Raw genomic sequence first — 18,268 nt, 5'->3', positions numbered from 1 at the left:
GATTTGTTTTAAATGTATATTTAATTTTTTTTTGCCTTTTTAAATAATACATGCATCATAGCAAATCATGGGATGATGTCATATTGACCGCGCCCCCACCAACACAGGCATTTTGGCAATTTAGGGGAAACCCTGACATTAACAAAATAAAAATGTCTTACAATAGGATCATGCTTTGTCAGAGATGTTTTGTAATCTTATTCTGTGATATTTGCACCTAAAGAAATGCTAGTACATCATTTTAGGAATATGGGGGTGGATTTTTCTGGCCGGCGGAAATATTGTGTAAATAATTTTATAACATGTTCCGGTCGAGTCCTCAATTACAGAATGATTAGCAGGCTCAATATTACATTTTATTAATTAATAAATAAGGTTAAAACATTGTTATGCAAGAATATGTTTGTATACTTTTGACCCAGCAGATCTGGTCACATTTTCAGTAGACCCATAATAAATTCATAAAAGAACCAAACTTCATGAATGTTTTTTGTGACCAACAAGTATGTGCTCCAATCACTCTATCACAAAAAAATAACAGTTGTAGAAATTATTGGAAACTCAAGAAAGCCATGACATTATGTCCTTCACAAGTGTATGTAAACTTTGACCACGACTTTATACATACTATATATGTACAGTATATAGTATAATAATAATAATAATAATAGTATTTCATTATCACAAAATAGTTTTTTGGTCATTTTTGTTATTGTTTACAAACCTAGGAAAAAGGAGCCAACGGCAGTTTTTCTTTGAGTTATTTTGCAAAATGGGCTTTATTACAAATTGTGTATGTAATAAAAAGGAAAATAAATAATATAAATATTAAATTACAGTTGTGATCTTTTTTTTTTTTTTTTAAGAATGAACATTGGTATGACCAATACTGCCGCTGTAACTAATTTGTATTGAATCGATACCCATAATTGTAGTATTGCCCAAAACTAATGTAAAGTAGCCAAAAAAACATAAGAATAAGTGCTTAATACACTCCAACAGAGGTGTAGATGTATACACGTCAAAGCAGAAAGTAACTTGCTATTAACATAAATTAGCAGGTAGATTATTACAATTTTGGAAAAATAAAACACGATTGGATATGCTATGATCTATTATAGGAGCCTCTGGAAACCGTTTCGAAATGGTTCTACTATCATTTATAGTTCAAATAATATCTTGTGGGTGACAGGAAGACAAGCTCAGACTCGCTTGGGGAGAAGCCGCTTGTATTCATTTGTAGAGCCTGAATATGAGAAAAACATATTTTTCCAATACCTATGCCAATGCAGTAGAACAAATATTTTGCAAAGTTGTATTCATAGTTGATCTCAAAGGATGACTTACTTTACTTTAGGTTTGCAGTCTGGACTTTTACCCTTGGAGGGAGATACAAGTTATATTCTAGTTCAGGTAATCAGATGAAGAACACTTGACATATCAGATTCAATTGTGTTTTTAGATAACATAATTTTAGAATAACGTATTGGTAATAACACACCTGAATTTTGGGAGAAGAATCAACAAAGCGATTTGAGATGTTTGTAGATGGGCTCTTTAACTGAACATTAGGGGACCTCCATTGAAAATGAAAAAAGCAAAGTTTTAAATTATCCAATGTAACAATTTTAAGAACTTCTCAGTCAGTGACTTACTTATTGGCTGAGGAATCCCGGTTGGTTGGTGGATTATTGGCACGAGAAGGTGAAACCTGTCACACACAAAAGAAACTTTACTCACAGTGCTGTGTCAAATGGAAATCAAATGTCCAATTACGGAAATAGGAGAATCTGACATTACACTGAATGGGCCCTATTTTCCCATGATCTTAAAAGGGAACTGCACTTTTTTTGGAATTGTGCCTATCGTTCACAATCATTATGAGGGACAAGAACAAATACAGTAAACTGCTGCTGGAATTTTAATTTTATTTTTTCCTGAGGGAACTCTCCTTAAGGAATCAATAAAGTACTATCTATATATCTAAATATGTGTTGTTATTTTGTAGGACTTTAAAGATGATAGAAAACGCTTGGAAAATGTGGCTCATGGGAGTCACTGTTGTAGCCTTCAAAGCCCTCAAAAACAACTTCAAAACAATCTATCAACGTAATGTATATATATATATATATATAATTTAGTAAAAGACACGTTCATAACAATATGTAATATGTACAATATTTACCGTATTTTAGTTATTTTAGTCATTGTCGAAACTAATTTCCTTAGCGCATTTATTTCAGTTTCCATAGGAGCACTATTCCGACTTCCGGTAACAAATGGTATTCCTACTTCCGGAAACAAACGCGACTGTTCTAATCATTGCAGACTTGATAACAGACAACAAAGGTGAATATTTTTGGACAAATGAAGATTCACAGCTCTCTTTTTGAAGCTAAATATATGGAGGATGAACTATTGCTTATAGAAGTGTGAGAAGTGAGAGTGAGGTCGGTGTGACTTTGACACTGTAAATGCGGAACTTGGAGCCATGCTATTTCGACATAAATGGAGTGTTTACCCAAAATAAACCGGAAAAAACTTCCTCGGCCAGCTGGACTAAAGAGACAACTGTCATGCGTGATATTAGAACTACATACAGTATCGAGCCAGCTGTGTACAAACATAACATGAAATGTGGGCCAATACTTTAAAAGGTACTATAACAATATTGTTCATGTTTTTTCAGCCAGTACATAGGTGCCCTATCACATTGTGTTGTGCATTACAAAGTCAAATGCAATTGGGGTGCGACATAAAAACTAGCTTATCTCTTGCCGTAGCTTACTACAGAGACCGCGCCCACAATCGAAGATGGCAGCCATGTCTATTCTGTGTTCAGTGTGTTCTTACCTGAGGTCTGAGTTTTTGTGTTTTTATGTATGAGATTTTAATTATTTTTAGTCTGAATGAGTGGTACTCTGCAAGATAAACAAATTCTCTGCAGAGTGGGATTTCTGGTGGATAGTTTCCCATCAAATGTCACTGGATTGCCATAGACTTTGGCCTACCTATAATCCACCTGTTCAGGTAGCAGTAGCAGACAGCTAGCACCCTCGGCCTGCCTGCTAGCCTTCCACCATCGGCCTGCCTGCTGCGAACCTTCCAACATTGGCCTGCTTGCTGCTAGCCTTTCACCATCGGCCTGCCTGCTGCTAGCCATTCACCATCGGCCTGCTTGCTGCTAGCCATTCCACCATCGGCCTGCCTGCTAACCTTCCAACATCGGCCTGCTTGCTCCTAGCCTTCCATCATCGGCCTGCCTGCTGCTAGCCATTCACCATCGGCCTGCTTGCTGCTAGCCATTCCACCATCGGCCTGCCTGCTAACCTTCCAACATCGGCCTGCTTGCTCCTAGCCTTCCATCATCGGCCTGCCTGCTGCTAGCCATTCACCATCGGCCTGCTTGCTGCTAGCCATTCCACCATCGGCCTGCCTGCTAACCTTCCAACATCGGCCTGCTTGTTGCTAGCCTTCCACCATCGGCCTGCCTACTGCTAGCCTTCCACCATCGGCCTACCTGCTGCTAGCCTTCCACCATCGGCCTGCCTGCTGCTAGCCTTCCACCATCGGCCTGCCTGCTGCTAGCCTTCCACCATCGGCCTGCCTGCTGCTAGCCTTCCACCATCGGCCTGCTTACTGCTAGCCTATCGGCCTGCCTGCAGCTAGCCTTCCACCATCGGCCTGCCTGCTGCTAGCCTTCCACCATCGGCCTGCCTGCTGCTAGCCTTCCACCATCGGCCTGCCTGCTGCTAGCCTTCCACCATCGGCCTGCCTACTGCTAGCCTATCGGCCTGCCTGCTGCTAGCCTTCCACCATCGGCCTGCCTGCTGCTAGCCTTCCACCATCAGCCTGCCTGCTGCTAGCCTTCCACCATCGGCCTGCCTGCTGCTAGCTTTCCACCATCAGCCTGCCTGCTGATAGCCTTCCACCATCGGCCTGCTTGCTGCTAGCCATTCCACCATCGGCCTGCCTGCTAACCTTCCAACATCGGCCTGCTTGCTGCTAGCCTTCCACCATCGGCCTGCTTGCTGCTAGCCATTCCACCATCGGCCTGCCTGCTAACCTTCCAACATCGGCCTGCTTGCTGCTAGCCTTCCACCATCGGCCTGCTTGCTGCTAGCCATTCCACCATCGGCCTGCCGGCTAACCTTCCAACATCGGCCTGCTTGCTGCTAGCCTTCCACCATCGGCCTGCTTGCTGCTAGCCATTCCACCATCGGCCTGCCTGCTAACCTTCCAACATCGGCCTGCTTGCTGCTAGCCTCCACCATCGGCCTGCTTGCTGCTAGCCTTCCACCATCGGCCTGCCTGCTGCTAACCATATTCCAACATCGGCCTGCCTTCTGCTGGCCCTCCACAATCGGCCTGCTGTTTGCCTCCAGCCATTGGTTTCGTCTACGGGCTTCCACCCATCGGCCTTGGTTGCCAGCCTTCAGCCCTGTCTGCTAACATCTTCAAAAGTGGTAAAACAAGTGGAACTTCTCCTCTCACTATGTCACAAATCATTATATTGTGTTTTATACTTTTGTGTGGTTTTACTGGTGTCCCAAATGGGTCTGTTAATCCCCCCTCACAAGCTATGCTACTTCAAGATGACAACTTTGATAATTTGACATTTCATCATAGTGACAGCTACAAAATAACCTCGGCCTTATCTCAGTTGAAGATTTCTGTGACTTTGGACAAAACAAAATGGCTGCATACTATGGTAGTGTCCATTCATTCTTATTGTTTCCTTGTTTTGAGAGATCACGTCAACATTACTGCATCCTCTCCTATTATGAGCACTTACTTTCACAGATTAAAGACAGACTCAAAAGATGATAACTTTAAGCGCAAATGTTTAGTTATATTATTGTTATTGCTCTCAGGAAATGTTGAGACTAATCCAGGCCCTGATACACCTACACAATGTTTTACACCTGCGGATTTTAAAACTAGATCTGGTCTTGGGATTATTCATATCAATGTTCGGAGTTTACTCCCTAAACTGGATATGATAAAGATCTGGATAAACTCAACAAATGCTGATATTGTAGTCTTATCTGAAACTTGGCTTAAACAATCTGTGCTTGATAAAGATATTTACATTCATGGCTATAATGTCTATCGTACTGACCGACAAAGAAAAGGTGGTGGAGTGGCCATATATATTAAGCAGAGGTTTGATGTTAAATTAGTGCTCTCTGAATCAGTAAGTAAAGAACTTGAACTGTTAGCACTTGAAATTGAATTAGCTAGAAATCACCACATAATGGTAGTGGGGTGTTATAGGTCTCCATCTGCCCCTAGTAATTCCCTATCTACTCTTGTGAAGCTTCTGTCTCAACTGAAATACAATGAAATAGTGATGGTTGGTGATTTGAACTGGGACTGGCTCACATCTGTGTCTGACTCTTTGAAAGCACAGTGTGAATCTCTAAATTTAACACAATTAATTAACTCAGCTACAAGACCTAATCCTAAATGCCCTCAAAAAGCTACACTCATTGACTTAATTCTAACAAATATGCCCTTTAAATTTGTTGCATCTGGTGTTTTCCCTAATGATGTGAGTGATCATTGTGTGATTGCAGTAGTGCGAGACACAAGGATTCCTAAAAGCAAGCCTCGTCTTGTTGAAAAACGTAATATGAAATTATTTGAGACGCAAGCTTTTTTACATGACTTGCATCTTTTTAATTGGGATAGAATTGCTCTTTTTGATAATGTTGAACTGGCTTGGAAATATTTTCACGAAAACTTCTTGAGTATAGTGAACAAACATGCCCCTTTTAGAAAATGTAAGGTTAAAGGACGTGACAATCAGTGGTTTACATCGGACCTGTCAGATTTATTGCATGAGCGTAATGCTGCTTGGGCCAGGGCACGCAAGTCAGGGTTAGAAGCAGATTGGTTGAATTTTAGACAATTAAGAAATCAATTTACCTCTCTCCTTCGGAAAGTCAAATCAGAATTTTATTTCTCCACAACAACTGAAAATCTCAAACACCCAAAGAAGTTTTGGAAAATCATCAAATCTTTGTCCGGCTGCTGTAATTCAGTCAATCTCCCACCTAGTATACTTGTTGATGGTGTCAGAGTAAGTGACAGAAGAGAAATGGGTAGTCATTTTAATAATAATTTTATTTCCTCTGGTTTTCTCTACAATTCTGACAACTCTACTGAAGCTCCGCTAACTCCGGAAAGAACCGTTGAAAATACCCAGGTTTTTAACTTTACGCCCTTTACCACAACAGAGGTCACGAGGGCTCTAAAACAACTTAAACCTAGAAAGCCAGCTGGCTCAGATAAGTTGGAGTCGCTCTTTTTAAAGTTAGCAGCTGAAATTATAGCTGAACCACTGACTCACATTTTTAACCTTACTCTAATTTCAAATGAAATCCCTTTGGATTGGAAATCTGCCCTTGTAATCCCCCTATTAAAAGGAGGTGACCCTAGTAATCTAAATAATTACAGACCGATCTCTAAACTCTCTGTTCTGGCAAAAGTGCTTGAATCCCTTATCAGTGAACAGATAAAAGACTTTTTGGACACCAATTTTATTCTGTCACCATTTCAGTCAGGTTTTCGTAGAAATCACAGTACTGTTACTGCTGCTATGAAGTTTATAAATGATGTAACTGAAGCTCTTGACAAGAAGCAGTGCTGTCTGTCCCTCTTTATTGACTTTTCAAAGGCATTTGATACTGTTGATCATGTCATTTTAATCAAACGTCTTTCAGCTATTGGTTTTTCTCAGCAAGCAGTTGGATGGTTTGCAAATTACCTCACAAGTAGAACTCAGGCTGTTCAGATAGAAGGTTCCTCCTCGGACGTACTGCAAGTGAAAAAGGGTGTCCCTCAAGGTTCTGTGTTGGGCCCCTTATTATTCACTATTTACATAAATAATCTTGGACAGAATATTCCGAACTCAACTTTCCATTTCTATGCTGATGATACTGTCATATACTGCACAGCACCCACTCTTGCTGAGGCTTTTAAATATCTACAACATGCATTTGACAGAGTACAAGAACAACTTTGCTATCTTCAACTGGTTTTAAATGCAGAGAAAACAAAGTGTATGCTCTTTACCACATCAAAAACTGTAAGATCATCACTGTGTGAGAACATTTTAACAAGAAATGGGCAACAAATTATGTTAGTATCTGCTTTTAAATATTTAGGATTTTTAATTGATGACCACTTGAGTTTTAAGGAGCACATTCAGTATGTTGTAAAAAAAAACTGAAACTTTTACTGGGATTTTATTATAGAAACAAGTCTTGCTTTTCTTTTACTGTGAAACAGAAATTGGTGGAAACAACCTTTTTACCTGTTATTGACTATGGAGATGTGTTGTACATGAATGCTACTGCTGCTTGTCTCCACAAGCTGGATAGTGTGTACCACGGGCCACTGAGATTCATCACCAACTGCGCTCCCCTTACTCACCATTGTGTGTTATACTCAATGGTTAACTGGACATCTTTATGTGCTCGACGCCTCAATCATTGGTATGTTTTTATCTACAAAACCATTCTGGGTATCACTCCATCTTATCTGTCTTGTCTTTTAACAAAGAAACAAGGAAGTCACAATCTTCGTTCAATGAATGTTCTGCAATTTGTCGTCCCCAAAGTAAGAACTGAACTGGGCAAGAAAGCATTTAGGTTTTCAGCACCGAAGGCTTGGAATAACCTACAATCGAACATTAAACTTCAAACCCTAGTTACGTTGAATGAGTTTAAAGCTTCTGTGAAAGGATTGCAGTCTACCTTGTCTGTATGCACATGTGTCATGTGAGCAAGTTTTAATGTTGTAAATGTGATGTTTTATGTATTTGTTTACTGTTTTTAATGTAACCTTGCTGCTGCCCTCTTGGCTAGGTCTCCCTTGGAAAAGAGATATTTGATCTCAATGGGATTTTACCTGGTTAAATAAAGGCTAATAAATAAATAAATTACTTGCTTATACGTCTAATACCAAAGCATGCCGATGTGATTCATGATGGAGTGGATGACCAGATGATTACTTTGCAACCTCAAAACACTCTTTTGGTCCCACTGTTTGGAAACTGACAAAAATTGAAAAAAATACTTTCATCATGCATGATGCCACGCCACACACCACAACGATTTGCATGTCAGTTTTTTTGTGATGCTGCCACAGAGGGCGACCAGTTGATGGCAGAGAGAATATTTATTCAGTTCATTTTACAACATTGTACTATAAAACCTAAAACATTACTTTTAATAATGAAGTGGAACATTTTAAAAAATTTTAACAAATGGAAGCACGACCTAGAATGTATTAACGTTGGTTTGTATGCAGTACATCATTTAAAAAATATATATCAGTAAAAAAGCAATACCTCACTGTCCAAACCCTTTTGAAGTTCAGATAAGGCCAACCGAGCAACCTTTTGCTTGGCTTCCTTAATACTCTTCCCCTCACACGCAGAATAGTGTTGATCACCGATCACTAACTTGTAGACAAATCTGCGTTGACAGGAAGGGAACATTTGACATCATTAATGTAGAGATTGGGACGTTATACTCAGGATGAGCAATACCTAGGGTCATGAGAAGGGCCACTTCTCTCCATTTCGATGAAATTAGGAACGCGATTTGTTCTCTGACAGATGGAGAGGATGCGTCCAATAAAATTTGGCTCAACAAAGTCATCTTCGACCTTCAAATTGTGTGTCTTGTCACTGCAGTACCAAAGAAACAGGTAGATATTGATCAAATCAGTTAACAAACTGTGTATGTTGGCTATCAAACCAAATAATACCAATAGTGTGTGCTTACCAGATCTCTGATATACTTTTCTTCATGTCTTCCATTTGTTGACTGGAGGTAGAAGAGGGTTTCTCATCTCCAGTCTTGACATAAATAAAATAATAGTGATGGCTTTATTAGAGTGGTGCCTCCTTACTAATAGGGCTAGGGCAATAAAACAATATCAATATATATGGCGATAGACACATAATCGATATCAATAAAAAATATGTTTGATAAAACGTTTGATATACTATGTAAATATTTTTTGGTCGGAAGAATCAGAAAGTTGTGAAGCAAGGTTGGTTCTATGAACACAGGAACTCAAGCTCCGATAACCTAACAAAACAGTAAGTGATCTCTGAGCAATGGGAGGGACACACTAAACAGCCAATCACGTAACAATATCAACTGTCAAGTTTGGTTGCCGCATCCTGCTGTCTCGCTGTTGATTCTATGCATGGAGTGAGAAGAGAAACTAAAAATGAGTGCTGCATAGAGCAAAAAATGTCGATAAAACAGGAAAAATGACCTTGATGGAAGTGGGGGGGCCTTATTTCCTTTTAGCACGGATAAATGTATTGCTTTTCAGGTTGACCTATCGCATTGTGTTGTGCATTACAAAGTCAAAACGCAATTGGGGTGCGACATAACAACTAGCTTATCTCTTGCCGTAGCTCGCGAGCTTATACGTCTAATACCGAAGCATGCCGATGTGTTACATTACAGATTGGATGATTCATGATGCAGTGGGTGACCAGTTGAATGCAGTGCAACCTCAAAACACTCTTTTGGTCACACTGTTTGGAAACTGACAAAAATTGAAAAAAATACTTTCATCATGCATGATGCCACGCCACACACCACAACGATTTGCATGTCAGTTTTTTTGTGATGCTGCCACAGAAGGCGACCAGTGGATGGCAGAGTTGTGATGTTGGATATGAGGATAACCACGGAATCATACCTGACACCGTGTCACCCTTATGAAAAGGGGTGCACCACAAAGTCAGCTGTGTTTAGTCCTAATGTAAAAGAGACTCACCTCCCAGGAGGGGAGCATCTGCACATTCATCACACATCCGCCACTTATAATACCTTACAAAAATGAGAACACTTGAGTTCATCAACATTAACAACAACAACAAATTCCATCCATCCATTTTCTACCACTTGTCCCTTTCAGGGTAGCGGGGGGTGCTGGATCCTATCTCAGCTGTAAAAATATTGATCTAATCACTTCAGTGTTGCTCATATATGGATATTACCCTTGGTATCGACATCACCAATTTATGAATCGATCCAACATCCTCTTACATGTCGTGTACTACTGACTATGACAGTGCCTCCACACCAACAGTTGCTGTTATATTATCCTCTCTCTTATCAATCTACTTGTTAATATCCTGTTAATAGCTGCTTACTTTCTGCAGCAACATGGTTCCGTCTACACTTCTTCAAGTTTACAAAGCACTTATTTCTTGGAGCTGTTTTAAGTTAGCTTAGCGCAGTGCTTCTCTAATATTTTCTCTTTCACACCACTTTAAAAGAAGAAAATATTTTAAACCCCCTCACTCTCCACCATGACTATAAATAGTCAAATGTGTCTATAAAATTGTTATAACCATACCTCTGCATAACATTGTACAATACATTATAACATTAAAGGACACAATACAGTATTTCCTCATCTCCCATCATCATTACAGTAAAGCGAAGTGCTACATTTGCTTCTTATTGTTTTGATATGGCAAAAAAATCATGTTCCCCGAGGTCACATCCCCCACACACTGCCATTGCACTGGGGCCCACCCCACTCTTTAAGAAAGACTCACTTAGCGGTTAGTTTAGCAGTTAGCATGACTACTCCTGTCTTGTTCTCGGTGTGTAACATGTTTAGCAGCTCCACACTGTGTATGGAGACACATAATTACATGCTAGCTTTTCAACTGTGGCACTAAAAATAAATATGTATCAGCCAGAGGGGATCAGTGTTTGTGATCAGCATTGAAAATCCTTAAATGGCAATCGAAATCACATACATTTTTATGGAAATCGTCTGATACTATTCGCCACATCCCTACTTTACAATGTATCAAAGCGTATTTTCTTCAGTTTTCCCATATGATATAATAGAATATTTGCAGAAACTTGTTCATGTTTATGAAGTAATGTACAGTATAGGTAGAATTAACTGTCTAACTTTAGCGGCTAACACAAAAGGGGGAATATTTATTCAGATCATTTTACAACATTGTACTATAAAACCTAAAACATTAATTTTAATAATGAAGTGGAAAATCCTCTCTGAGCTGCCACCTTAACGTGGTAGAGGAGTTTGCGTGTCCCAATGATCCTAGGAGCTATGTTGTCCGGGGGCTTCCATGCCCCCTGGTAGGGTCTCCCAAGACAAACAGGTCCTAGGTGAGGGATCAGACAAAGAGCAGCTCGAAGACTTCTATGGAAATGCAAGAACCGAGACTCAGATTTCCCTCGCCCGGACGCGGGTCACCGGGGCCCCCCTCCGGAGCCAGGCCCGGAGTTGGGGCACGATGGCGAGCGCCTGGTGGCCGGGCCTGTCCCCATGGGGCCCGGCCGGGCACAGCCCGAAGAGGCAACGTGGGTCCCCCCTCCAATGGGCTCACCACCCATAGCAGGGGCCATAGAGGTCGGGTGCAATGTGAGCTGGGCGGTAGCCGAAGGTAGGGCACTTGGCGGTCCGATCCTCGGCTACAGAAGCTAGCTCTTGGGACGTGGAACGTCACCTCGCTGGGGGGGAAGGAGCCTGAGCTAGTGCGCGAGGTAGAGAAGTTCCGGTTGGATATAGTCGGACTCACCTCGACGCACAGCAAGGGCTCTGGAACCAGTTCTCTCGAGAGGGGCTGGACTCTCTTCCACTCTGGCGTTGCCAGCAGTGAGAGGCGACGGGCTGGGGTGGCAATTCTTGTTGCCCCCCGGCTCAGAGCCTGCATGTTGGAGTTCAACCCGGTGGACGAGAGGGTAGCTTCCCTCCGCCTTCGGGTGGGGGGGACGGGTCCTGACTGTTGTTTGCGCTTACGCGCCAAGCAGCAGCTCAGAGTACCCACCCTTTTTGGATTCACTCGAGGGAGTACTTGAGAGTGCTCCCCCGGGTGATTCCCTCGTTCTACTGGGGACTTCACCGCTCATATTGGCAACGACAGTGAAACCTGGAGAGGCGTGATTGGGAAGAATGGCCGCCCGGATCTGAACCCAAGTGGTGTTTTGTTATTGGACTTTTGTGCCCGTCACGGATTGTCCATAACGAACACCATGTTCAAGCATAAGGGTGTCCATATGTGCACTTGGCACCAGGACACCCTAGGCCGCAGTTCTATGATCGACTTTGTAGTTGTGTCATCGGATTTGCGGCCTCATGTTTTGGACACTCGGGTGAAGAGAGGGGCGGAGCTTTCTACCGATCACCACCTGGTGGTGAGTTGGCTGCGATGGTGGGGGAGGATGCCGGACAGACCTGGCAGGCCCAAACGCATTGTGAGGGTTTGCTGGGAACGTCTGGCAGAGTCTCCTGTCAGAGAGAGTTTCAATTCCCACCTCCGGAAGAACTTTGAACATGTCACGAGGGAGGTGCTGGACATTGAGTCCGAGTGGACCATGTTCCGCACCTCTATTGTCGAGGCGGCTGATTGGAGCTGTGGCCGCAAGGTAGTTGGTGCCTGTCGTGGCGGTAATCCTAGAACCCGTTGGTGGACACCGGCGGTGAGGGATGCCGTCAAGCTGAAGAAGGAGTCCTATCGGGTTCTTTTGGCTCATGGGACTCCTGAGGCAGCGGACAGGTACCGACAGGCCAAGCGGTGTGCGGCTTAAGCGGTCGCGGAGGCAAAAACTCGGACATGGGAGGAGTTCGGGGAAGCCATGGAAAACGACTTCCGGACGGCTTCGAAGCGATTCTGGACCACCATCCGCCGCCTCAGGAAGGGGAAGCAGTGCACTACCAACACCGTGTATGGTGCGGATGGTGTTCTGCTGACCTCGACTGCGGAAGTTGTGGATCGGTGGAGGGAATACTTCGAAGACCTCCTCAAACCCACCAACACGTCTTCCTATGAGGAAGCAGTGCCTGGGGAATCTGTGGTGGGCTCTCCTATTTCTGGGGCTGAGGTTGCTGAGGTAGTTAAAAAGCTCCTCGGTGGCAAGGCCCCGGGGGTGGATGAGATCCGCCCGGAGTTCCTTAAGGCTCTGGATGCTGTAGGGCTGTCTTGGTTGACAAGACTCTGCAGCATCGCGTGGACATCGGGGGCAGTACCTCTGGATTGGCAGACCGGGGTGGTGGTTCCTCTCTTTAAAAAGGGGAACCGGAGGGTGTGTTCTAACTATCGTGGGATCACACTCCTCAGCCTTCCCGGTAAGGTCTATTCAGGTGTACTGGAGAGGAGGCTACGCCGGATAGTCGAACCTCGGATTCAGGAGGAACAGTGTGGTTTTCGTCCTGGTCGTGGAACTGTGGACCAGCTCTATACTCTCGGCAGGGTCCTTGAGGGTGCATGGGAGTTTGCCCAACCAGTCTACATGTGCTTTGTGGACTTGGAGAAGGCATTCGACCGTGTCCCTCGGGAAGTCCTGTGGGGAGTGCTCAGAGAGTATGGGGTTTCGGACTGTCTGATTGTGGCGGTCCGCTCCCTGTATGATCAGTGTCAGAGCTTGGTCCGCATTGCCGGCAGTAAGTCGGACACGTTTCCGGTGAGGGTTGGACTCCGCCAAGGCTGCCCTTTGTCACTGATTCTGTTCATAACTTTTATGGACAGAATTTCTAGGCGCAGTCAAGGCGTTGAGGGGATCCGGTTTGGTGGCTGCAGGATTAGGTCTCTGCTTTTTGCAGATGATTTGGTCCTGATGGCTTCATCTGGCCAGGATCTTCAGCTCTCACCGGATCGGTTCGCAGCTGAGTGTGAAGCGACTGGGATGATAATCAGCACCTCCAAGTCCGAGTCCATGGTTCTCGCCCGGAAAAGGGTGGAGTGCCATCTCCGGGTTGGGGAGGAGATCTTGCCCCAAGTGGAGGAGTTCAAGTACCTCGGAGTCTTGTTCACGAGTGAGGGAAGAGTGGATCGTGAGATCGACAGGCGGATCAGTGCGGCGTCTTCAGTAATGCGGACGCTGTATCGATCCGTTGTGGTGAAGAAGGAGCTGAGCCGGAAGGCAAAGCTCTCAATTTACCGGTCGATCTACGTTCCCATCCTCACCTATGGTCATGAGCTTTGGGTTATGACCGAAAGGACAAGATCACGGGTACAAGCGGCCGAAATGAGTTTCCTCCGCCGGGTGGCGGGGCTCTCCCTTAGAGATAGGGTGAGAAGCTCTGTCATCCGGGGGGGCCTCAAAGTAAAGCCGCTGCTCCTCCACATCGAGAGGAGCCAGCTGAGGTGGTTCGGGCATCTGGTCAGGATGCCACCCGAGCGCCTCCCTAAGGAGGTGTTTAGGGCATGTCCGACCGGTAGGAGGCCACGGGGAAGACCCAGGACACGTTGGGAAGACTATGTCTCCCGGCTGGCCTGGGAACGCCTCGGGATCCCCCGGGAGGAGCTGGACGAAGTGGCTGGGGAGAGGGAAGTCTGGGCTTCCCTGCTTAGGCTGCTGCCCCCGCGACCCGACCTCGGATAAGCGGAAGAAGATGGATGGATGGATGGAAGTGGAAAATTGTTAAAAATTTTAACAAATGGAAGAACGACCTAGAACGTATTAACGTTGGTTTGTATGCAGTACATCATTTAAAAAAAATATATCAGTAAAAAAGCAATACCTCACTGTCCAAACCCTTACAAAGGTCAGATAAGGCCAACTGAGCAGCCTTTTGCTTCGCTTCCTTAATACTCTTCCCCTCACACGCAGGGTAGTGTTGTCCATCGATCACTAACTTGAAGACAAATCTGCGTTGACAGGAAGGGAACATTTGACATCATTAATGTAGAGATTGGGATGTTATACTCAGGATGAGCAATACCTAAGGTCATGAGGAGGGCCACATCTCTCCATTTCGATGAAATTAGGAATGCGATTTGTTCTCTGACAGATGGAGAGGACGCGTCCGATAAAATTTGGCTCAACAAAGTCATCTTTGGTCTTCAAATTGTGTGTCTTGCCACTGCAGTACCAAAGAAACAGGTAGATATTGATCAAATCAGTTAACAAACTGTTAGCTATCAGACCAAATGATACCAATAGTGTGTGCTTACCAAATCTCCGATATACTTTTCCTCATGTCTTCTATTTGTTGACTGGAGGTAGAAGAGGGTTTCTCATCTCCAGTCTTGACATAAATAAAATAATAGTGATGGCTTTAGTAGAGTGGTGCCTCCTTACTAATAGGGCTGGGGCAATAAAACAATATCAATATATATCATACTTGCCAAGCCTCCCGGATTTTCCGGGAGACTCCCGAAATTCAGCGCCTCTCCCAAAAACCTCCCGGAAGAAATTTTCTCCCGAAAATCTCCCGGAATTCAGCCGGAGCTGGAGGCCACGCCCCCTCCAGCTCCATGCGGAGCTGAGTCCAGTGTGCGCACACAAGGAGACGAAGCAGAAGAACGAGACCATAGTCTAAGAGCGCAGGGGAGACACTTCTCCAGGGCCGATGTATGCTCGAGGCAACACCTTTCACCTTACCCGGCAGTGGGTCTCCACAGCGGACGACTTTAGGGTGAATGATGAGTCCAGCGATTAGTTGCAAATCTTGCTTTATTGATTGCTTGCACTCAGCCAATCCAACACAAAACCAACTAGTCCCTCCCCGCACTCGCTACCGCTCCCTCTCTTCTCTCGCCCACACACTCACTGACGTCTTTCACCTCACATGTTGTCACCTATTAAAGGGCCACACACACACATACTCTACTCTCATAACACACAGTACAGTTAGTAGAACAACTGTGTTTTCATTACTGTGTATTTGATAGGCGCCATTGCCCCGGAATTGTATTGCATTGTACTTTCAAGTACAACAATGAGTAGATGAGTGTTATGTGTGTGTATATGTGTAAATAAATGAACACTAAAATTCAAGTATTTATTTTATTTATATATATAATAAAATAAATAAATATATATATAGCTAGAATTCACTGAAAGTCAAGTATTTCATACATACATACATACATATATGAATGAAATACTCGAGTTGGTGAATTCTAGCTGTAAATATACTCCTCCCTCTTAACCACGCCCCCAATCACGCCCCCGCCACAACCACGTCCCGCCCCACCCCCACCCCCGACCACACCCCCCACCCCCCACCTCCCGAAATCGGAGGTCTCAAGGTTGGCAAGTATGATATATATGGCGATAGACACATAATCGATATCAATAAAAAATATGTTTGATAAAACGTTCGATAAACTGTATACATATTTTTTGGTCGGAAGAATCAGAAAGTTGTGAAGCAAGGTTGGTTCTATGAACACAGGAACTCACGCTCCGATAACCTAACAAAACAGTCAGTGATCTCTGAGCAATGGGAGGGACACACTAAACAGCCAATCACGTAACAATATCAACTATCAAGTTTGGTTGCCGCATCCTGCTGTCTCGCTGTTAATTCTCTGCATGGAGTGAAAAGAGAAACTAAAAATGAGTGCTGCATAGAGCGAAGAAAATGTCAATAAAACAGTAAAAATCACCTCGATGGAAGTGGGGGGGGCTCATTTCCCTTTAGCGCGGATAAATGTATTGCTTTTCAGGTTGACCTATGACCTCACACTAGGGTTCGGCAGCCCCATACAAGTAGTACGTGATGTCCGCTGTAATATTGGGACAGATTACAAATAATACGTCTGTAATGGCTATGCTGATGTTAAATTGCAGACAGCATCAGGAAATTATCTTATATTGCGCTACGAACGAGACGCTACTACCAAGAATGTATTGGAGCAGATGAAGGTGCGCAGCAAAGAAAGACCGGCGGCAGAGAGTTTATTTCGCAGGAATTTTCAGACGGAGAATCATGGTAACAACATTTTCTAATGTCTCAGAGTTCATTGATAAGGCTCTGTGGATTAATGGAAGGAGTTTTACAGCCGAAGGAAAAGACTGTTCGTGCCTAGACTGATACTGTTCCACATGAAGGTTGCTATTGTTCTGGACTATCTAGCCAGTTGTGTGGAATACAGAGTTATTGTTTGGAGTGTACAAATGCAGCGTGAAGAGGTTTGTGTGCACTTTAATATTCACCTTTAATATACCTGCTTGGTTCTCCTTCATCTCATTCGTATTTCGTTTGGGAGTCTCAATTTTACATTTCCCTTTGCTACCCTCCTAAATAAATCTGTCTATTTTTTTTCCCTAATCGATGCACTTTAAAATGTTATGTTCTTTTACTTTGTGAAGCAAATAAAGTCTCCTCTTCATTACAATTGTTTATATTTTTATTGAATGGTATCTGCTTCCGGGTTGTATCCCGCATGTTGAGACTGGCGCATGCGCAATACGAAGGGTCCTCTATGGCGGTCGAAAGATCTGGTTTTCAATCGCATTACCCAGGCGTATGAGTCCGACTTTACAAAAACCGAACAGATTAAGGTGTTTCCATGGGTTGTACAATGCTTATTTAGAGACAAACTATTTGAGAAATTGGACGAACTTAGTGCATGGACACATACTGACTGTGAGTCACCATGAATCACACTTTGTCTCACCGGTGAAATAAGTAAACGAGTGGTCTTCAAAAAGTTGCCAAACAATGGAAGGGTGTCTCCTTGCTGTGTTTTCTTAGCACTTACATAAGTAATAAAAGTTAGATTGCACACTCATGGAGGTTTAGTTCACGCTGTGGTAAGGTACACTACCTGGGCTTGTGGTGGCGGAGCTCTGCTCTCATCTGCCCTGGCAAACCGAGCTGAGTTACGCCACACTTACAGTTGTGCTACACTGCCACAGATCCATTGTAATTTGTTATGAGTGAAGCGCCAAATCCGCATATGTGACAGTCTTCCACGAATAACTGAATATACAGGAAACACTGGATATATTTTTTAAGACCACATGTTATTTTTCTGCACTAACTCAGTGCTAAGACGTCGAGAATTGATGCAGCTAGCGGGGGGGGGGGGGGGGGGGGTGTTTTGCCGTATCCAGCACTGACGATACTGAAAAAGGCAGGTATGGATGTATTTTTTACGTTTTGGCACCAAAGTATCAATACTTTTGACACCACTAAGTTGAATAGTAAAACAGTTGGGGCTTTCTGGGAATGCAGCGGGCCAGTCTGAAACAAAAAGTCCAGCGGTAAATTTTTGTCCCAGTCAGCTCCTGAATGTATCGCATAGTGTCTCATATTGTGGCATCTCCTAAGATTAAACAACATAAAAAAAGGCCCTTTTTGCATAGTAGGGGAGGTAAAAGACATGTGTGTACAAGATTACCATTCATGATTACTTACCACTGAAGCATTTATCTTAAGATAAGCAAGTTTTGCAGCTTCTTCCTCAGCTTCCTTCTTTGTTGTCCCAGTTGCATCCGGATACTCAATC

The 18,268-nt window shown here is 43.6% G+C and overlaps 1 protein-coding gene across 3 annotated transcripts in view; it reads right to left on the bottom strand.

Moving 5' to 3' along the window:
• Window positions 1–29: 29 nt before the first annotated feature.
• Window positions 30–18,268, bottom strand: part of LOC140678477 (double-stranded RNA-specific adenosine deaminase-like) — a 19,210-nt gene continuing 971 nt past the window's right edge. Inside the window, exons 4-14 of one of the 3 annotated variants that reach the window (XM_072912774.1) lie at window positions 18,178–18,268; window positions 14,981–15,054; window positions 14,749–14,889; window positions 14,548–14,674; window positions 8,799–8,872; window positions 8,561–8,701; window positions 8,360–8,486; window positions 1,656–1,711; window positions 1,502–1,577; window positions 1,348–1,379; window positions 31–1,246 (exon numbers count right to left, since the gene is read on the bottom strand). The exon at window positions 18,178–18,268 is cut by the window's right edge and continues 21 nt beyond it. In XM_072912774.1, the coding sequence (XP_072768875.1) occupies window positions 1,234–1,246; window positions 1,348–1,379; window positions 1,502–1,577; window positions 1,656–1,711; window positions 8,360–8,486; window positions 8,561–8,701; window positions 8,799–8,872; window positions 14,548–14,674; window positions 14,749–14,889; window positions 14,981–15,054; window positions 18,178–18,268 (952 nt within the window). In that variant the 3' untranslated portion in view covers window positions 31–1,233. Of the gene's footprint in view, window positions 1,578–1,655; window positions 1,712–8,359; window positions 8,487–8,560; window positions 8,702–8,798; window positions 8,873–14,547; window positions 14,675–14,748; window positions 14,890–14,980; window positions 15,055–18,177 lie in introns of all 3 variants that reach the window. The other 2 variants (XR_012050239.1, XM_072912773.1) reach the window with 2 other exon arrangements.

Source organism: Nerophis lumbriciformis, unplaced genomic scaffold, assembly GCF_033978685.3.
Source record: "Nerophis lumbriciformis unplaced genomic scaffold, RoL_Nlum_v2.1 HiC_scaffold_805, whole genome shotgun sequence".
NCBI classification, from domain to species: Eukaryota; Metazoa; Chordata; class Actinopteri; order Syngnathiformes; family Syngnathidae; genus Nerophis; species Nerophis lumbriciformis.
This window is presented reverse-complemented; position numbering and strand designations above follow the sequence as displayed.